Source organism: Corvus moneduloides, chromosome 3 (genome assembly GCF_009650955.1).
Source record: "Corvus moneduloides isolate bCorMon1 chromosome 3, bCorMon1.pri, whole genome shotgun sequence".
Classification (NCBI taxonomy): Eukaryota; Metazoa; Chordata; class Aves; order Passeriformes; family Corvidae; genus Corvus; species Corvus moneduloides.
The window spans coordinates 67949012-67964735 of NC_045478.1; the positions used below are offsets into that span (position 1 = coordinate 67949012).

Below are 15724 nucleotides of genomic sequence, written 5' to 3' on the forward strand. Positions count from 1 at the left end.
AGCTGAAAGGATGTATACCAGGTGAAGGACAACTCTGTACTTAACCCAGACTTATGTTTCTCTCTGAGATCTTTTACTGGCTGCTCTTAGAAACAGGATACTGGTCTAGACAGCCTGTGGTGTGACCTAGTGGCTTTCTTGATGTTCTTTCTTTGTATCTTGAGGAATGTTACTGTAAATGTCTACACTTCCTTTGGTTTCATCTATCTTCTATTTTTTTCTTTTTTTAATGCAGTGTTCATTAAGTATTTTACTACAGCCACATGAAGCAAGGGTTTCTTTTAATGCAATACCAATTTAGAGCATGCCTGCTGCTTACTTGCTCACTGAAAGAAGATGAAATCTTGTCATAATTTTAAATCTCCTACCCACAGTTCCTCACCCCAGATAATCTACAGCAGAAACAACCCAGGCAACTGATTTGACGTAAATGTCCTAAACAAAATCTGACATTTCCAACTCTTTTCCCATATCAGCTTTTTTTAAGAAGTGACACCCAGTGAGGAGCTCGACTAATACTGTCCAGACTCTAAAGTGCAGGATGATTTGATCAGCATCCTCCCACTGCCACATTTTGGCATTAAAAGTTCACTGCAAATTGCTTAAACTCTGCTTGACACCATTTTACACATTAGGAACTTGATGAGCAGTTTTACCTGATACAGGCTGGCAAGGTGGTGTTTAGTTTTAATCAGAAAGGGTTGGTTGACCCCTGGGTGATCCACGTCATGAGCTGCAGCAGCAAGCAGTCCGAGCATGATGTCTGACGGCGTGAGGAAGTTGGCAAGCTGAATCATCACACACATTAATCACAATGAGAACATGAGAGTAAACACTTTTTTTGGTAAATAAACAAACCAGCAGACATCATGGCATTGCTTGGTTTTGTGGGCATTTGTATACAAGTGTCAAACATAAATTTTGTGAACAACATTTTTAAGGTGAGTGTTGAACAAACATCTATAAAGATATTAGACTATATAATCATGCTTTATAGTTCGTATTTCTTATCTCTTTATCATTCATGGCAATACAAGGATTGTTGTAATAGAAGTGCTTGAGCATAGTCTCAAACATTCAGTTCAAAAAGCAAACAGGTATGCTGGCAGGTTGGCATATGTTAGCATGCATCGTAGGAGCTCTGCATCTCCAAGTATTTAGCAATACCAACAAAAGATCAGGCTTCAATTTTCTAGCATAGCACTGTGTTAAAAAATGTAGAGTTTATCGATTTCTGAAATTTCAAACTTGGCTATTAAGAATCTATCTCAGTTCAAACAGATGTGTTTTATTAGGGAATATAATTTACCTTTATAACTTCAAACATTCAAGTTGGAAAACCTGTCCAGATTTTTTTCTGCTACAGAGCCCATTTAGAAGCAAAAAAAGGTAGTCTTAGCATTTTCTGTTTGTGAGAGTGAGGCAGTTATTACCAGCCCGATGAGTCTGTACAGAGTACAGGTCTATGAGATGAAAGAAGCATCCTGAGGTGAGAACTGATGAGCAGTATGGTACAGGTTCCCTGCACTTCCTGGCCAGAAAAGACTTGCAGATCTCGAAAATACAGGAGAGGAAAACACAGGAAAGGTGGGGCCTGCTCCTGTCCTCACTTACCATTGCTATATCTGGTGTAACAAACTGCTAGTTCTAGCACAACATCCTTTCATTTAGGCCAAGCCAGAAAAGATAAGTTATGTTCTTATACTGTAGCTCAGCAGTGCAATATCCCAGTGCCTTCCAGTAACACATAAGGCAACACCACCCTGATGCTGTGAGAACTTGCAGCAGCAGTCAAATACTTGTGCAGAGGAGAGCCTTGAAGAACAGACCCCTCTGAAGGGACTGCTTTCCCCTTTCCTGGTGTGGCACTGCCCAATCTGGTATTTTGAAATCGTGATGTGAGGAGGTGGCTGAGGCACAGACATGCATTGCCTCCTGCTGAGTTTGATGGGAACAGAACTGCAGGCATTGGTGGGTGGCTGGTTCACACCGTGGTGGTGGCTGGAGCTCATACAGCAGCACTTAGACACGATGCCTGCACAATGAGAAATGACTCTCATGGCTTGACTGAAACCTCTGTAATCTGTAGCTGAGGCTGCTCCTGACTTGCTGCTGACTTCCAGTGCGCCATCACTTTCTGCTGTCTAGAAGTATCTTTTGGGGTTTTTATTTCAATCCTGGGAAAAAAAATCTGAGAACCATGTGAAAGCAACATCGGTGTGAAAGGTTGTCATTACCTTGGGCTCTCTCAGATAGCAGTGCATAGCTTGTGTGACATCAGCGGCATGGACAGCATTGTGGTATGGGTTTTGGCTATGGTAATCTTCTTGAACCATAACTGGGAATCAAAACAGAAAACAAAGATCCTTTTGTCTCTGAATGCCATGGCCACAAGTGGGAACTGGACTTAAAATACAATCTGAGGTTTTGCAGTCAGCTGCCTAAGGAGTTTCTTCAAATAGCTGTAGCTTATTTAAATTGCTGCTTTTATTGGGATACCTTTAGAGAAAAAATGCATGAAAGGATTTGTGAGGCCCAAGGGGATATACTGGGCCTAGTGCATAAATCACCTCTTTCTTGCCTTAGTGAAGGCTTTCATTGAGGAGTAAAATAAACAAGGAAGAGAGGCAAATTTATCCACAACGCAGTGTAATTATTTAGGCTGCTGTCATAGGGTAGTAGTTTGCCATTAAGGCAGTACCACCTATTTTACAGCAGCAGGGAGTGAGGCCCTGATACCCTGCCATCATCTGTTATTTGAGTGATGAACTACAGCCAAAAGCATTCCTATATCCCCCAGGTGAAGAATCAAAATCATCATTGGGGTATTCACAGCAAAATCTCCTGTGACAATTTTAGTCACATCTATGTGTTCATTTTAAAATGCAGTCCCTCTTGCTTTAGTTTGCAGTGCTGGAACTGGTCCAGTTGGACCCGGAGCACCAACCTCTTAACTCTCAGCCTTCTCTCAGAGAGAAAAATCATTGAAATGTGTGCTTCACACCCCTCTGTTCCTTGTAGCAGTGTGTGCACCATTGCATGGTCTTGGGACACCACCATGTGAACGCTGGAAGCTGCATGTGATCTTGCCTGAAGCGCTCTCCTAGACATGATCAGATTAATCAAATGGAAAGCTAACAGGCAGACTTCCCATGGCGCTCGCTGCCAGCACGAGGAGCGCCAAAGGAAGTCCAAGCCTCCTGTTTGTTTCCAGCCACACAAGCATCTGGAGGTACAGTGGGTAATCCCTTAAACTGTGAGTACCACTAGCTTTAATTACCCAACTGTCCACTTCACGTCTGCCCACAGGAGATAGAAACAGCAGGGAGATTTTGTCTGTCTCCACACCAGAGTAATGCTTTCCAGAAGTGACAATTAGGCAGTCTTAAAGAAGAGACCCGGCTCTGGAAACTCTGCCTGACAGCCTGAAACACTGGCATTGAGCTGCTTTCAAAAAGTGTTGCAAAAACTAATTGATTTTGGCCAATTTCTTCTTTTGGTTCACTGACAGCATGGTGCTACTATTTCTGTTGGCAGTAACAGCAGCAGGGGCTTTCACCAGCACTATTCAGCGTAGACAGCTTGATATAATTTGTTAAATTCTGCACATAAGCTTTTAACTGCCCTGGGTCTCAGTGGTCTTTTAGTCACTAAAATAATTACACTGCACCACAATTGTACTGTGCAATTACTGTACATGGTCTGTGTGGGCCTAAGCCAGCCACATCTCTGCATGGTATACTTTACTTTAAATCACCAGTGTGACTGTGGTGCTGGGATGCTTCAGCCCAGTGCAGAGCCTTTTGAAGTCCCTCCACTGACTAAGTACTGAACCAAGTACTTGAGTCCCTGCAAACTGTATGCTGATATATATCATAGACATGTTTTACTGATATTTACAATGATATCATCATTTTTACATAGATACACAGACCAAGCCAGTGCCTTACCTGATGCTCTACTTAAGCACTAAACTTCATTCAAAGATGGCTTTGAGGTGAGCACTTACCAAAAAACCTGTGTAATGTAACCATGTCTAACTGGAAATGGTGAATAAGTCCATGCACATTGAAGAGGTGACAAAGGAGTGTTACGAGACTGTTTCCTAAAAGCAGAAAGGAACAACTATTAGATTCCCTCAACATGTAGTTACAAAGCCAGCAAGGGTAAAAACCTTGGTAATTTCCTATTAGTCAGCTCCATCTCCAATGAAGTGAGCTTAGATGACACCCATGTATTCAGAAGTCACTTATATGAATTACTGCGCTATATAATCAAGACTTGATGGCATGGTTGTACCAACGGAGTGCCATTCTTGTGTCTAGACGCCATAAAGCCATGTTTGCTGTTTCAACACAACAGGCAAAGTGGTTTTAACTGGAAGAAGGCAAACTGACACGGTTTTAACTAGAAATCTTTTGACAGGCTTGTCTGAGAGCAACGTCATCCTCGTAACTCAGTCTGTCTTCAGAAACAACAGAAACAAGAGTGGCTTTTCTGCCACGTCGGTTTGCCATATTGTATTCATTAATTAATTACTAAAAATCAGCAGTTTGGAACTAAATTTTTTATTTTACATATAGCTGCACAAAAATGTAATTAACCTACGTAAACTAGCTCAGCTACAATTGCATCTCATAACAATGACACAGATGGGAAAAATGAGTTGCAGCATTTACAGTCTCAAGTCCCACTGTAATGTTGCACTGGCCTTACTGTAAATCCAATACTGAGAACACTGGCAAAATTGAGCCTAACTAGTATTACATGGTCAATTACACATAAACACAGTATTTAAAAAAGCTTGCACTGCTTAATTCAGCAGCACTGTTTCCATAAAAGTTAGAAAAAACACCCCAAATCAACCAATCCATACTACATATAAACAACGTTTGAAGGGAGTCTTTTCTTATTTAATGTAACTCAGGAAAGAAAATAAATATCTGTATGAAGAACACATGGAAACTTACTTGGCCTTGACTACTGAGCAGGGGCACAGAAAGGTAATTTAGAAGAACTATGCTTTTGCTTCCCAGGCAATTTACAATACTCTTCACTCTTCACTGCCAGTCACTCAGCTAAATGACCCTCTAAACCAACCTTTTCCTACACCTTCTGCCCCAACCAAACCTAATTAGATTGGGGGTGAGGAATGAGGACTCTCAGTTCTCTGAGCACTACAATAAGGGGAGAGGTGTGATCATGACCCTCTTCAGCAGATCAAGAGGTATTGCCTAGACATTCGGGGGGGGGAAGTGGGATGGTTTTACAGGCATACATTTAGAGAAAACACTTCACAGATTTTTACTCTCTTAATAAATTTCCTAATTTTTGCTGCTGAACAGAAGCAAGGGTATCTTCACTCAAAGGTCTTTTCTATTGATAGAAATTGACTGATTATGGAGATCTGGATTTATTGACCAATGTATCTAACAGGTATATTTAAAGTAGCTTGGGAATTTCCCAGGTAAATTAAACAGGAACACCTTCTTGAAAAGGTGACAACAACATGCAGGAGATTAGATTGATACAAAAGCACTTTTTAAACATTACCCTGTAGTTCAGGAAAAACCTGAAAAAGCTCCAGGATGTGATTGTAAGAGAGGTTAAATGTGGCCAATTTCTCTTCAGTAATCTGAACTGAAAACATTTAGCAAATAATTAATTAGGGATTTTTTGAATAGTCATTTATGAGAGATATTTAAAAAAAGACTTAAAAAATTTACTTACCATTTGTCAAGCGATCAAACAAGAAAATGTCAAAATCCCACATTCCCACTTTGGATAGCATATGCTGGAAAAAACAAATGTGAAAAGGCTAATGACTGGTATGTCACACTGTAAAGCAGATTTTAATTATTATTTCACATTAATCAGTCACAGGATTGGTTACTGCAGCTTTAAAGTTTTGTTTGAGAAACCTACAGAGGTTGTATTTGAAATATGAGAAATCAGGCTAACGTAGCTGTACTGCATAAAATATCACTTGCACTTTTAACTGAGGAGGTTTTGAACATAACACTAAAAATACCTTCAAAATGGAACTCAAAACAAGGAATAACATAAACCAAAATACTATGAAAATATTCCCTTTTACTGCACAAATTCTTTATTGTTCCTTCATGTCCCCGAACTGTCAGTGCAAATTCTCTTAGGCTTTTAATACAGTTTTAAAATCTTAGCTCTCAAGGTGAGTATGAGTTACAATGTGCTAAGCAAAGCAGTACACAGGAATAGCTTTTATAAATTTGGATACAGTGCTACCGTTAAGCCCACTCAGACATGCAGAAGAATCCGTCATTACCGCCAAATGCAGTGTTCTTACAGCTACATCAGTTGAGACAGGAGATTGATTCTGGACTAGCTGTATGACCTACAATGGGAGTGAATGAAGTACACATTCACTCCCATCTCTAGTCTATATTCAAACAGTTGTGGATTTCTTAATTACTTTCTAACACCCAGCATATAATCACCTCTTGCAGAGAATAAAAACTGCCTAGGCACATAATCCCAATGCCATCAGTTGTGCAAGTTTTGCTCAAAAATACCATTCAAAGTGAGTATAAGTGCTGCAAAATAGGATAATTATATTTTGATCATTGTGAAGTTCTTTGCAGTCAATGTTCACTGTTTCCTAGCCTTTGCCACTATGGAGAGCTATCACAGGTTGCCTAATAGCTGTTCCATACCAGCTGAGAGACACCTGTCTTTTTTAAAGTGGATGAACTAAATCCTGTGTCAGGGCTGCACTTAAATCAGTAACTTAACCAGAAATCCTTCATTCTTTATTAAATCCAGACTATAATTCAGTTGTTGGAACCTGAAAACGCTGAATAGATGTAGCAGCATTTTCTGTTGCTCTGAGACCTAAGCCTTCGAGGCTGTAACCATAAATAGGGAATAGACAATCTGTTTGTTGTGAGGCAGACATGTAACGTGGGTCATTTAAGAAAGATCAGCCATAAATTCGGTTATTTGAAGACTGAAACAAAAGTGACACTCTCTGTAGTATTATTAAAAGAAATGGAGATCTGGAGACCCGTCTTACCCTTGCTTGCCCAAGGTAGTCCTCATCCAGTAGGTACAGAGAGGCTTGTGGTACAATTCCACGCAGTAACCGGGATGCATGGAAGTATCTCTGGAAACTTAACAGTCTTTTCACTTTTTTCTTGGTGCCGATTTCCCCTGAGAGTGTAGTATCTGTGAAAAGCAATCAGTACTAAAGCCATGAAACCCAAGATGATTGATGACATTAACAGTTTAATAGGAGAAATAACAAAAACTTTAAAATAGTAATAGAAAAATCATGAAGTTCATGCTTCTTGCCAAGCCACATGAAGGAGCAGTATTCAAATCACTCCAGCATAATACATCTGTTTATTTCAGAAAGGAAATACGTTCCAGAAAAGAGATTACTAATGTAGGTCTTGGAAGATCTGAGTTCAGTGCATGCCTGCCACAGCCTTTAATGTGACCCAGGCTCAGTCACCGGGGGAAGGGGGTGATACATCCCCTAACTGTAGGCGTCAGAGGGAGCCTAAATGACTAGGCAGAGTTAGGTACAAGGAAAACTGCTCTTACCCTCTCTGCCTCTGTTCCCTAACTATACAATTGAAAATAACATTACCTTGCTACCTCACAGGAGTGTCATTGGAATATATTAAAAATTGCACAGCACTAGAGTAACAAGGTGATCTTGGGTATAAAATCAAGAAAGTGACACCAAAAGAGAACTCAAAATACAGTTTGAAAACACAAACGTGTGACCCACTTTTGGAAAATGAAAACAAAGAGAGAAAGAATAGGTTAATAATCCTGTAGCATTATCTGTTATCCCTTCTACATATTAAAACAAATTATAAATGAAGAAAATATTTTAGCTCTGCAATGAGGAAAGCAGGTATATTCAGATAATACAGGTATTTCTGGTTACACAACAGAATACGTTCTTTTCACTCAGTACCAGGATAATTCTCATTCCCTAATGCTGTATTAGGAGATTTTCATATAGGGCTAAATGTGACACAAAAAATCAAGGCAGTTTTATACAGTGATTAAATCACTAATTACAGTAATTAAATTACCTTATTGTTAGTAAGAAAAATATGGAGGCTTTCTAAAACTCATAATGGTTCAGGTAATTTCATTTGAACTCTTAACAGAACCTCACATACAGTTGTGGTGTTTTCATTTTGCAGTCTGGTATCAGTTTTGGAAAAAAGGGAGGATAGAAACTTGACAGGTGGTCAAAGGTAGCAAGATTCAATACAGTTTTATTTGTAAGACAAACCCTGTAAGACACTGAAGATTAAACAGTCCTTTGAGAGACCAGTAATGATTTCTTGAGATAAGAAGTTCATAGCAATTCACTGGATTTCAGGTTTAAGTAAGAGTTCATGAAAAATATGCATGCACTGAAGATGACTCTCTCTATTCTCTATTTTTCCATCTCTTTTTATGAAAAAATACTGAATATTTGTTCTGCTGTGAAATTGAAATATCACTTTGCCTGCTGTTTCTATGAGTGGCATTATTCTGAGAGGATTTTCAGAGAAGTCGCTAAGGTTTTTTTGGATCACAGTTCAGGATTTGATTTCTCTAACAGCAGATGTGCGAGCACCCTCTGTAGCAAGCTTCTTCCTTATTAAGTAATCCAACAGCTACTGAGTGGCACAAAGTCAGTAACAACATAAAAAAACCCCCATCCTTAAGTACTGACTATCAATATGACTTCCAACACTAGCAATCCTCATGGTTCTCATGGGCGGTCCAAAGACCTCACTGAGCTTTAATAATATAAAAACACAAAATAACTTTATTGCAACTTGACAAGTCATGTGGTTTCCAGAACGCAAACAGTAACAACACCACTACTGTATCAGCCTGAAGGTCAGGTTTTCATTCATGATGTGCCAGCACCTGCCTTTATTTTCTCACACATTTAAAAAGCTGGAACAATTTCACGGCCTGTTGAAGGAGTGACTAACGTAGGTGTGAACAGTTACCCAGTGGCAGTGACAGGTGGAGGAACCAGAAGACTTGTTTTTCTATTTCTTTTCATTTATACAGGGCTGCTACGAAATGGCTGGCATTCCATTTATTTCCTGGATAGCAAAACACTCTTAAAAGAAATTCACTTTTTAAACTTGTGTTAGCTGTTTCCTAACTTTCCAACTTCCCTATTTCTATCTTTGCCCACAAACTGTCACTACTTTCAGGTAACAAGTTCAAGTTTTTAAAGTACAAAAAACTTTATTTTTTTACATGAAAAACTAGAATTTGCTCCCAGTAGTTTTCACCTAAGTTAATATCTGTTTTTTCAGTTAAAGACAGATGACTGAAATTACCACCTACACTCTTAAAACTGTCTTTAAAACTCACACACAGAGTTGCTGCGGATGATGTGAAGGTGAAGGCTTGGCCTGAGTCCCAACAAGCAGCTGTACATTGGATTACGAAGAAGTAGTTATTTTATCCTTTGGATTACCACATCATTTCAGTACCATAAATAATACTTGCCAAAGCACAAACACATCAGATGGAAACAAATAACTTCTTATTATGAAACATAGCTTCTCAACTGAAACATCAAACTTGCTGCCCATTGGTTGTCATGGGTCTCAATTCAAATTTAGTCATCAGCAGACAGTGCCCCTGAAACCTGACTTGATGCTTCAGGTGAGTGCTGTATGCCAATATATTATGCAAAAAAGATTACCCACAATAATCTGTTGTCCTGTATTTTCATTCATAAAGGAAGAAGTTCATAATACTGATAAAGAACTGTAGCAAATGCAGTTTCAAAACTGGGCTCTTGACAGGACAGCCCAAATCCAGCACTGCAGGCTATCCACATGCAAACTCTGGATGCAAACTCTGGATGTTGACTTAAAAGAACATCATGTTAAAATCACATCCTTTGGGTCATTTCAGTAATAACTGATTTGCCTTTGAATCACAGGACTTATAAACTGATTGCTATGACCCATTACAGATTACTGTGACATCCACAATAATGTACTTTATTATGATAGTGTCTTGCATAAAACTGGACTAAGACTGCCCTTCTCTGAGCACAACACACCCCAAACAAGTATAATCTCATCAGCATTTTCTCTTCTCCACCCAAGATCAGTGCCAAAAAAGAGAAAAGCACAACTATATTAAGTTGAGAGATAAAGGTTGATTAAAACAGAAGAGCAAAAGGCAAAGCAGCCAAGAGTGAACACTCAAATTCTGCCCTCAGCTCAGCAGTTGCATCTGAATCTCCCAGAAGCAAAGAGCCATCCTAGCATATGGGATCCACCAGCTGACACAAAATCAAGATGCAGGTTGAAGATGAAATTAAGGGTTTATGTGAATGATTTATAGTAATATGCTGAACATACTTCTTCTTTATTGACAACTGTAAAGTTCAATTTAAATCGTAAATATAAAATTTTGATGACAACATATGATACAAGTCATGCAGTGCCTTCAGGTTAAATTGAATTACAAAGTAAATTAATCAAAAATATTACCACCGATATTCCGGAACTTCAACTGTGGAACTATAGGTACTAAAACATATGCTATAGCATCTGGTTAAAAAACATGAACTGCAAAGCTCACTTGGGAAGGATTCAGTAATTATGTGCAATCTTGAAATGAACGTGAAAAACAAACAAGAATGTCCTTTGTTTATACCCATAAAACTTCCCTCGAGAATTGTGTTTAACTTTAACCATTGTGGCAACTTCTGAATGTTTTGTTTACCTAAAAAAACTCCATCATGCTACAGAGTTACTGCCTAGCACAGGGTTGCAGAAACTCTCCTTTGTACACTGAACAAAGTTATTGTATGAATTACACAGACATCTTGTATGAATTACATACATGTTTACAGAAGTGTTCATACAAGCATTCCTCACAAAGCTCAACTTCTGCCTTCAAAAGCTCAGGCGGCCTGAGCTCGCAGCGTATCTCCTGCTGTGTTTTAGCAGGCAACCAAAGTGTCTGCATTTTTCTTCAGGTAATTTGATAGCCACATCACGCACACACACACCAGCAGACCATGGCTGACGTTTGCATTACTGCACGTGGCCCTCAAGAGGTTAATAAGCTGCAGGAATCAATGGCTGCCTTCTCTCTCCTAACACAGCTCCTCCAGTTACACTCATCTGCTCGCCTTAAATTGATCTATGGCTCACTACACACCAACCTCTGTTATTTCAGGGAAAGAGGTTTCCTGCACTGGGAGTTGCTACCAGTTTTCTTTCACTTTTCTTTCACACTGCTTTCACACGTGCCCACAGTCAGCATGAATATAAAAATGATGGAGGTTATGCTAACAATGGTTGAGTTAACATCCAGAAATGATCACATAAATCAAATTTGGACAAGGATGTACTTAACTCTACATCAGACATTCATTACATTGTTACTGTTCTTTCAAAGTAAACAAACTTGGTTATGCATTCAAATAAACCCTACGAGTTTTTCTTCACAGTACTGCCTTGTGTTATTTTATTGCACTTCAGCATACAATAAGAACAGGTCACCCAGCAGCATGAGTGGATAAAAAAAGGTTTATTAATTTTCGAAAGTGAACTGATTCAGAAAAGGAAAATGTTTTTCCCCCCTTCTTTCCTAAAGGATGCAGAATACATCACCTTCTCAAGCAGCTACCTTTGACTCATACAATTTATAATACCCTTTCCCCTCTTCCAAGGATGCAAAGGCATTCCATACACAGCCAGTGTACACCTGTGAAGAGCCAGGCAGGATGGGTAGGAAAGTGCTGGGGTATCTGGAAGATAAGGTGAGAGGGCGAGTCCTGCAATTTAAGGTCCAGACAGTCTGCAAACAGTGAGGTCTCTGGGAAACAATTTTCCGCACTGGTTCCTGGCCTGACAGCTGGTTAGAAAGCTTTTCTTTGAGAGCCTGAGAGGTATGTAATTGACTTAGAAGGAATAGCTGGTGTTTGTCCACTTTTTTTTTTGCATGTAAAACCATGCCACGCATTTAGATCACCTTTACTGAGGTATCGCTCGGCATATTCATTGCATGCTTGGTTGCTGAATTTTTCTTCTAAAGAAGACTGCATAGCACTGATGATAGAAAAGAAACTGCTGTGCCTTCCTAATACCTTCTCACATTAGAGATTTATCATATTGTCCAAAAGACAACAGCAGCATTAGTACCGGCAGTTGAACTAGCAGAGGTAATCTAAAAATTAATGACAAACGTAGTATTTTAAATTTGAATTTTGGAGAAAGCACTGGTCAACTAGAAGAACAGAAAACCTCTTCTCTCTGCACTGTTTAGGCCTTCCTGATATATCTCACCTTGTAGTCCAACTACTTTTCTTCTTTTTCTTTCTTCAGAAAGGAAACACTGAAGTTTTGAAGAAAGGCCTGAGAAAATGCACAAAGCACCAGAAGCCCACGGAAGGACTGTCACATAAAAGCTTTCAGACTAATGCAAAAGGACTAAGAAGCTCAGATGAACACCCCAGTTCTACTTCTTAATCATCTGTGACTGGTGTAAGAAACTAAAAAAACATGACTGATTCAAAAATAGTAAGATTGTGTCAAGTTTATCATCTGAATATACACTGGTCACTGCAACTAAGAAGACAGAGATTAACACCTTGCACTGTATTGTAACTACAAACAAAAAACTGTTGTACTGAAATCTTGTAAATGCAGAAATCCTCATGAGACTGCCTCAAACTATATGGAATCCCAAAAAGTTGTGTTATAAACACTTTGTTTTTACTTGCTTCTCTAACATCTAAAATATTCTTTGTTCCTTGACTTCTGGTAAAATTCATTTTTTGGTGATAACAGAGATCAAGTGTTCTCTGTTAGCTGCCATTCTTCATATAGGTTGCAACTGCATTATTTCTCTTCAGAGGGGTAATCTTTTTTGCAATTAGGCAGAAGCTGTGAGAAAGAGAGAGAGACCCTGGACACATCAGAGAAAAGCACAAAATTAGAAGTACAGCAAAAGAACTTTAAAATTTTCTGTTTTGAGTAAAAATTCTGTTCTCCAACCACGTGCACAAGTGCACAAAAACAATGCAGAGCCCTGTTTACAGAGGAGATACTCATGTGCTTCTCTGGCTAGTGTGAGAGGTTCTGAGACACCACCTTTCTAGGTGACCTGGCTTTGGAGTTTCCTCTTCTTTGAACATCACTCAAAGTGATGGTGGCTTGTAACAGCTCCGTTTCCAACTCATAAGTTCCTGCACAACTGCTGGCGTCTTAAATAACATTAGTCATGCAGTTTCCTCCTCATCCCAAAATACATTCTTTTTGATACTGTTTGAAAGAGAATACAGAATTTAAGAATTACGCTGATAATCCCACTTATATACTGAATAATCCTATTACAAGTTCTGGAGAAATTAGCGTTTCAAAGACCACTTAAGTAACAGAATATTAGCCATAATAACAGGAAGAGGAATAGATTAAATCCAAATTTAAGATGAATTTAGATGTGTTTCTTATCACATTTTGAAGCCTTTATTTGGGCTATCACTCATCTTTATGCAAACAAACATTTTGGCATCTTTTATTAGGGCTCCTCCAAGTTCTTAGGAAATGGCATGTTGTGTTCTGTTTTGCCACAAATTCATTGTCATTTCAACATGAACCTTTGTTCTGCCACTTCAATCTTTGTACAGCAGTCAGGACCTTTTCTTCCTAAAACTGCAAATGTTCTATAGCTGATTACAGTTTCTCCAACAGGAAATGGTGCATCCCCTCCTCCTTCACTCCCCTGGAGAAAAAACAACATAACCTGTAATAACAGCAAACCCAACTTTCATTTATCATTTTAATGATCCCATCTCCTTGTTCTTTCTTTTCCTCTGGTCATTTGGAAAGTACCCTCAGTTATCTTCAGTACATCCTTTCCCTTTTCTAATCAAGGAAAAGAAGGCGGGGTGGCACGATGGGTCACGCATCATTTGGCAACTTTTAAAGGGACATCTTCAGTTAACTGAATCCCAAGTCTGTACTAAAAAAATAAGTTACAAATGTGTGTAATCAGGCCAGTGTTCACTAAGACTTTGTGTGTGAAGCACACGTAGGTTTTTTGTCTGTTTTGCTTGCTGTCATGAGTCCTCCTGAAGCATTCATAACCCAAAATGATGCATTTTAGCATATGAGGGCATGTGCATCTATCAGTTTTACATTCTGGCTTTCATTTTTCTGCAAATGTGGCATTTAAGCTAAACAAGGAGCATGAATGGCAGGAAGCAGAATATACTTTTCAATCAAACTCTGTTACCAAATTTTGCAGATAACAACACTTACAAAAATACAAAAATGCAAACTCTTCCACCAAAAAAAAACCCCAAAACAACCCCTTGCTGTTAGTTAATGAAAAGGGTGAACTGGACTGACTTCCAACGACAAGAAGAATTTTTTAATATAGTGAGAAGTTACCAGAAAAGAGAACAATCTTCGTGCTGAAATATTAAGAGGACTCCAATTTCTCTTCCTTGAGTAGGTGACTGATAGCAAGGCCACAGGCTGACCAGCTCTGGAAATGTTCGTCCCATTCAAACAAGCTAACCAGATTAAGAAGTCTATGTGTCTTAGGGATGTTGATGAGTATCTTTTGGATGGGCTTATCCATGAGGAACTAGGGGTATTATGTAGAAATAATGCAGACCTCATAAGATCTCTCCCTTTCTAATTTAAAAACCATCTGGAACTTTGGATTCATCTCCACAGTCTGGGTTGGGATCCGAGTAATCCAATCAGTCCTTGAAACTTCCTCACAAGACTTTTAGTGTCCTAATTTAACCTAGGTCAGAAATATCTAAAAAGGCATCTCTCACTCCCACTGCTTTTTCTAGCCAAAGGCAACAAAACAAGGCACTTAACCAAACTCTTTTTAACCTCACTCAATTGGGTTCAGGTTGCTTGATGGTTCAGTTTTGGGTTGGTGGCTGCGGTTAAGTTTTATTTTCACTGGAGATGGGCCCTACCTGAAAGCCCTGGAGTGTTCAAAATCCAAACCCAAAAATGAATGTAAATTTTGCAATGGACCTTTCTGTAGACAGGCAGAAACCACAGATTCAAATGTCCACAGACTTTGGTTCTTTGAGATGGAGACATTTTCATGACTTAGTATCTTCCCTTACTAATCCCGACAACACTCTTCATTTCTCCAATACCTAATTCATCATATGCCTGCAAAGTATGTGATGAATTCACTTTATTTACAAACAAACTGAAACCTAGAGTATTTTGCTTGACTCAGGTCAGACAGCAAATCAAGGACAGAGACTGAATGTTACCTAATATTACCATTTATCACCATTTGGTGTTAGAAGTACATAATCTGTAAATTAATTTGCCAACCTAAGCTTAAAGCAGGTGGGGTTCTTTTGGACTCAACTTCTGCCTGCTTAAAGCAGGTGGGGTTCTTTTGGACTCAATTTCTGCATGACAACATCATCAAAATCCTAAGTAATACAGAGACATACCTTTGGAATGTCTACGGACATGTTTTGACATTTTACATATTCTCAGATCTCACTCTGTGTTCCTGTTGTGCAAGGTGTAAGAAAACAGAAATCTCTCTGGGTAACATTATTTGGGTACAGAAACTCCAATTTGCAGGTCACATACAAAAATACTGAAGTGAATACTGAAGAAGTGAATTAAATATTGTCAATTATAAAGTCTAATAATTTTGTCATTTACAAGCCAAAATTTAATCC

At 38.9% G+C, this 15724-nt stretch overlaps 1 protein-coding gene across 3 annotated transcripts in view; it reads right to left on the reverse strand.

Annotated features, from left to right (window-relative positions):
- PDE7B (phosphodiesterase 7B) overlaps positions 1-15724 on the reverse strand; it is a 171481-nt gene that overhangs the window by 17953 nt on the left and 137804 nt on the right. For all 3 annotated transcript variants that reach the window (XM_032102112.1, XM_032102111.1, XM_032102110.1), the window contains 5 exons: positions 7052-7203; positions 5731-5794; positions 4010-4105; positions 2238-2338; positions 657-788 (listed from right to left, as the gene is read on the reverse strand). In XM_032102112.1, coding sequence (XP_031958003.1) covers positions 657-788; positions 2238-2338; positions 4010-4105; positions 5731-5794; positions 7052-7203 — 545 coding nt within the window. The remainder of the gene's footprint in view (positions 1-656; positions 789-2237; positions 2339-4009; positions 4106-5730; positions 5795-7051; positions 7204-15724) is intronic.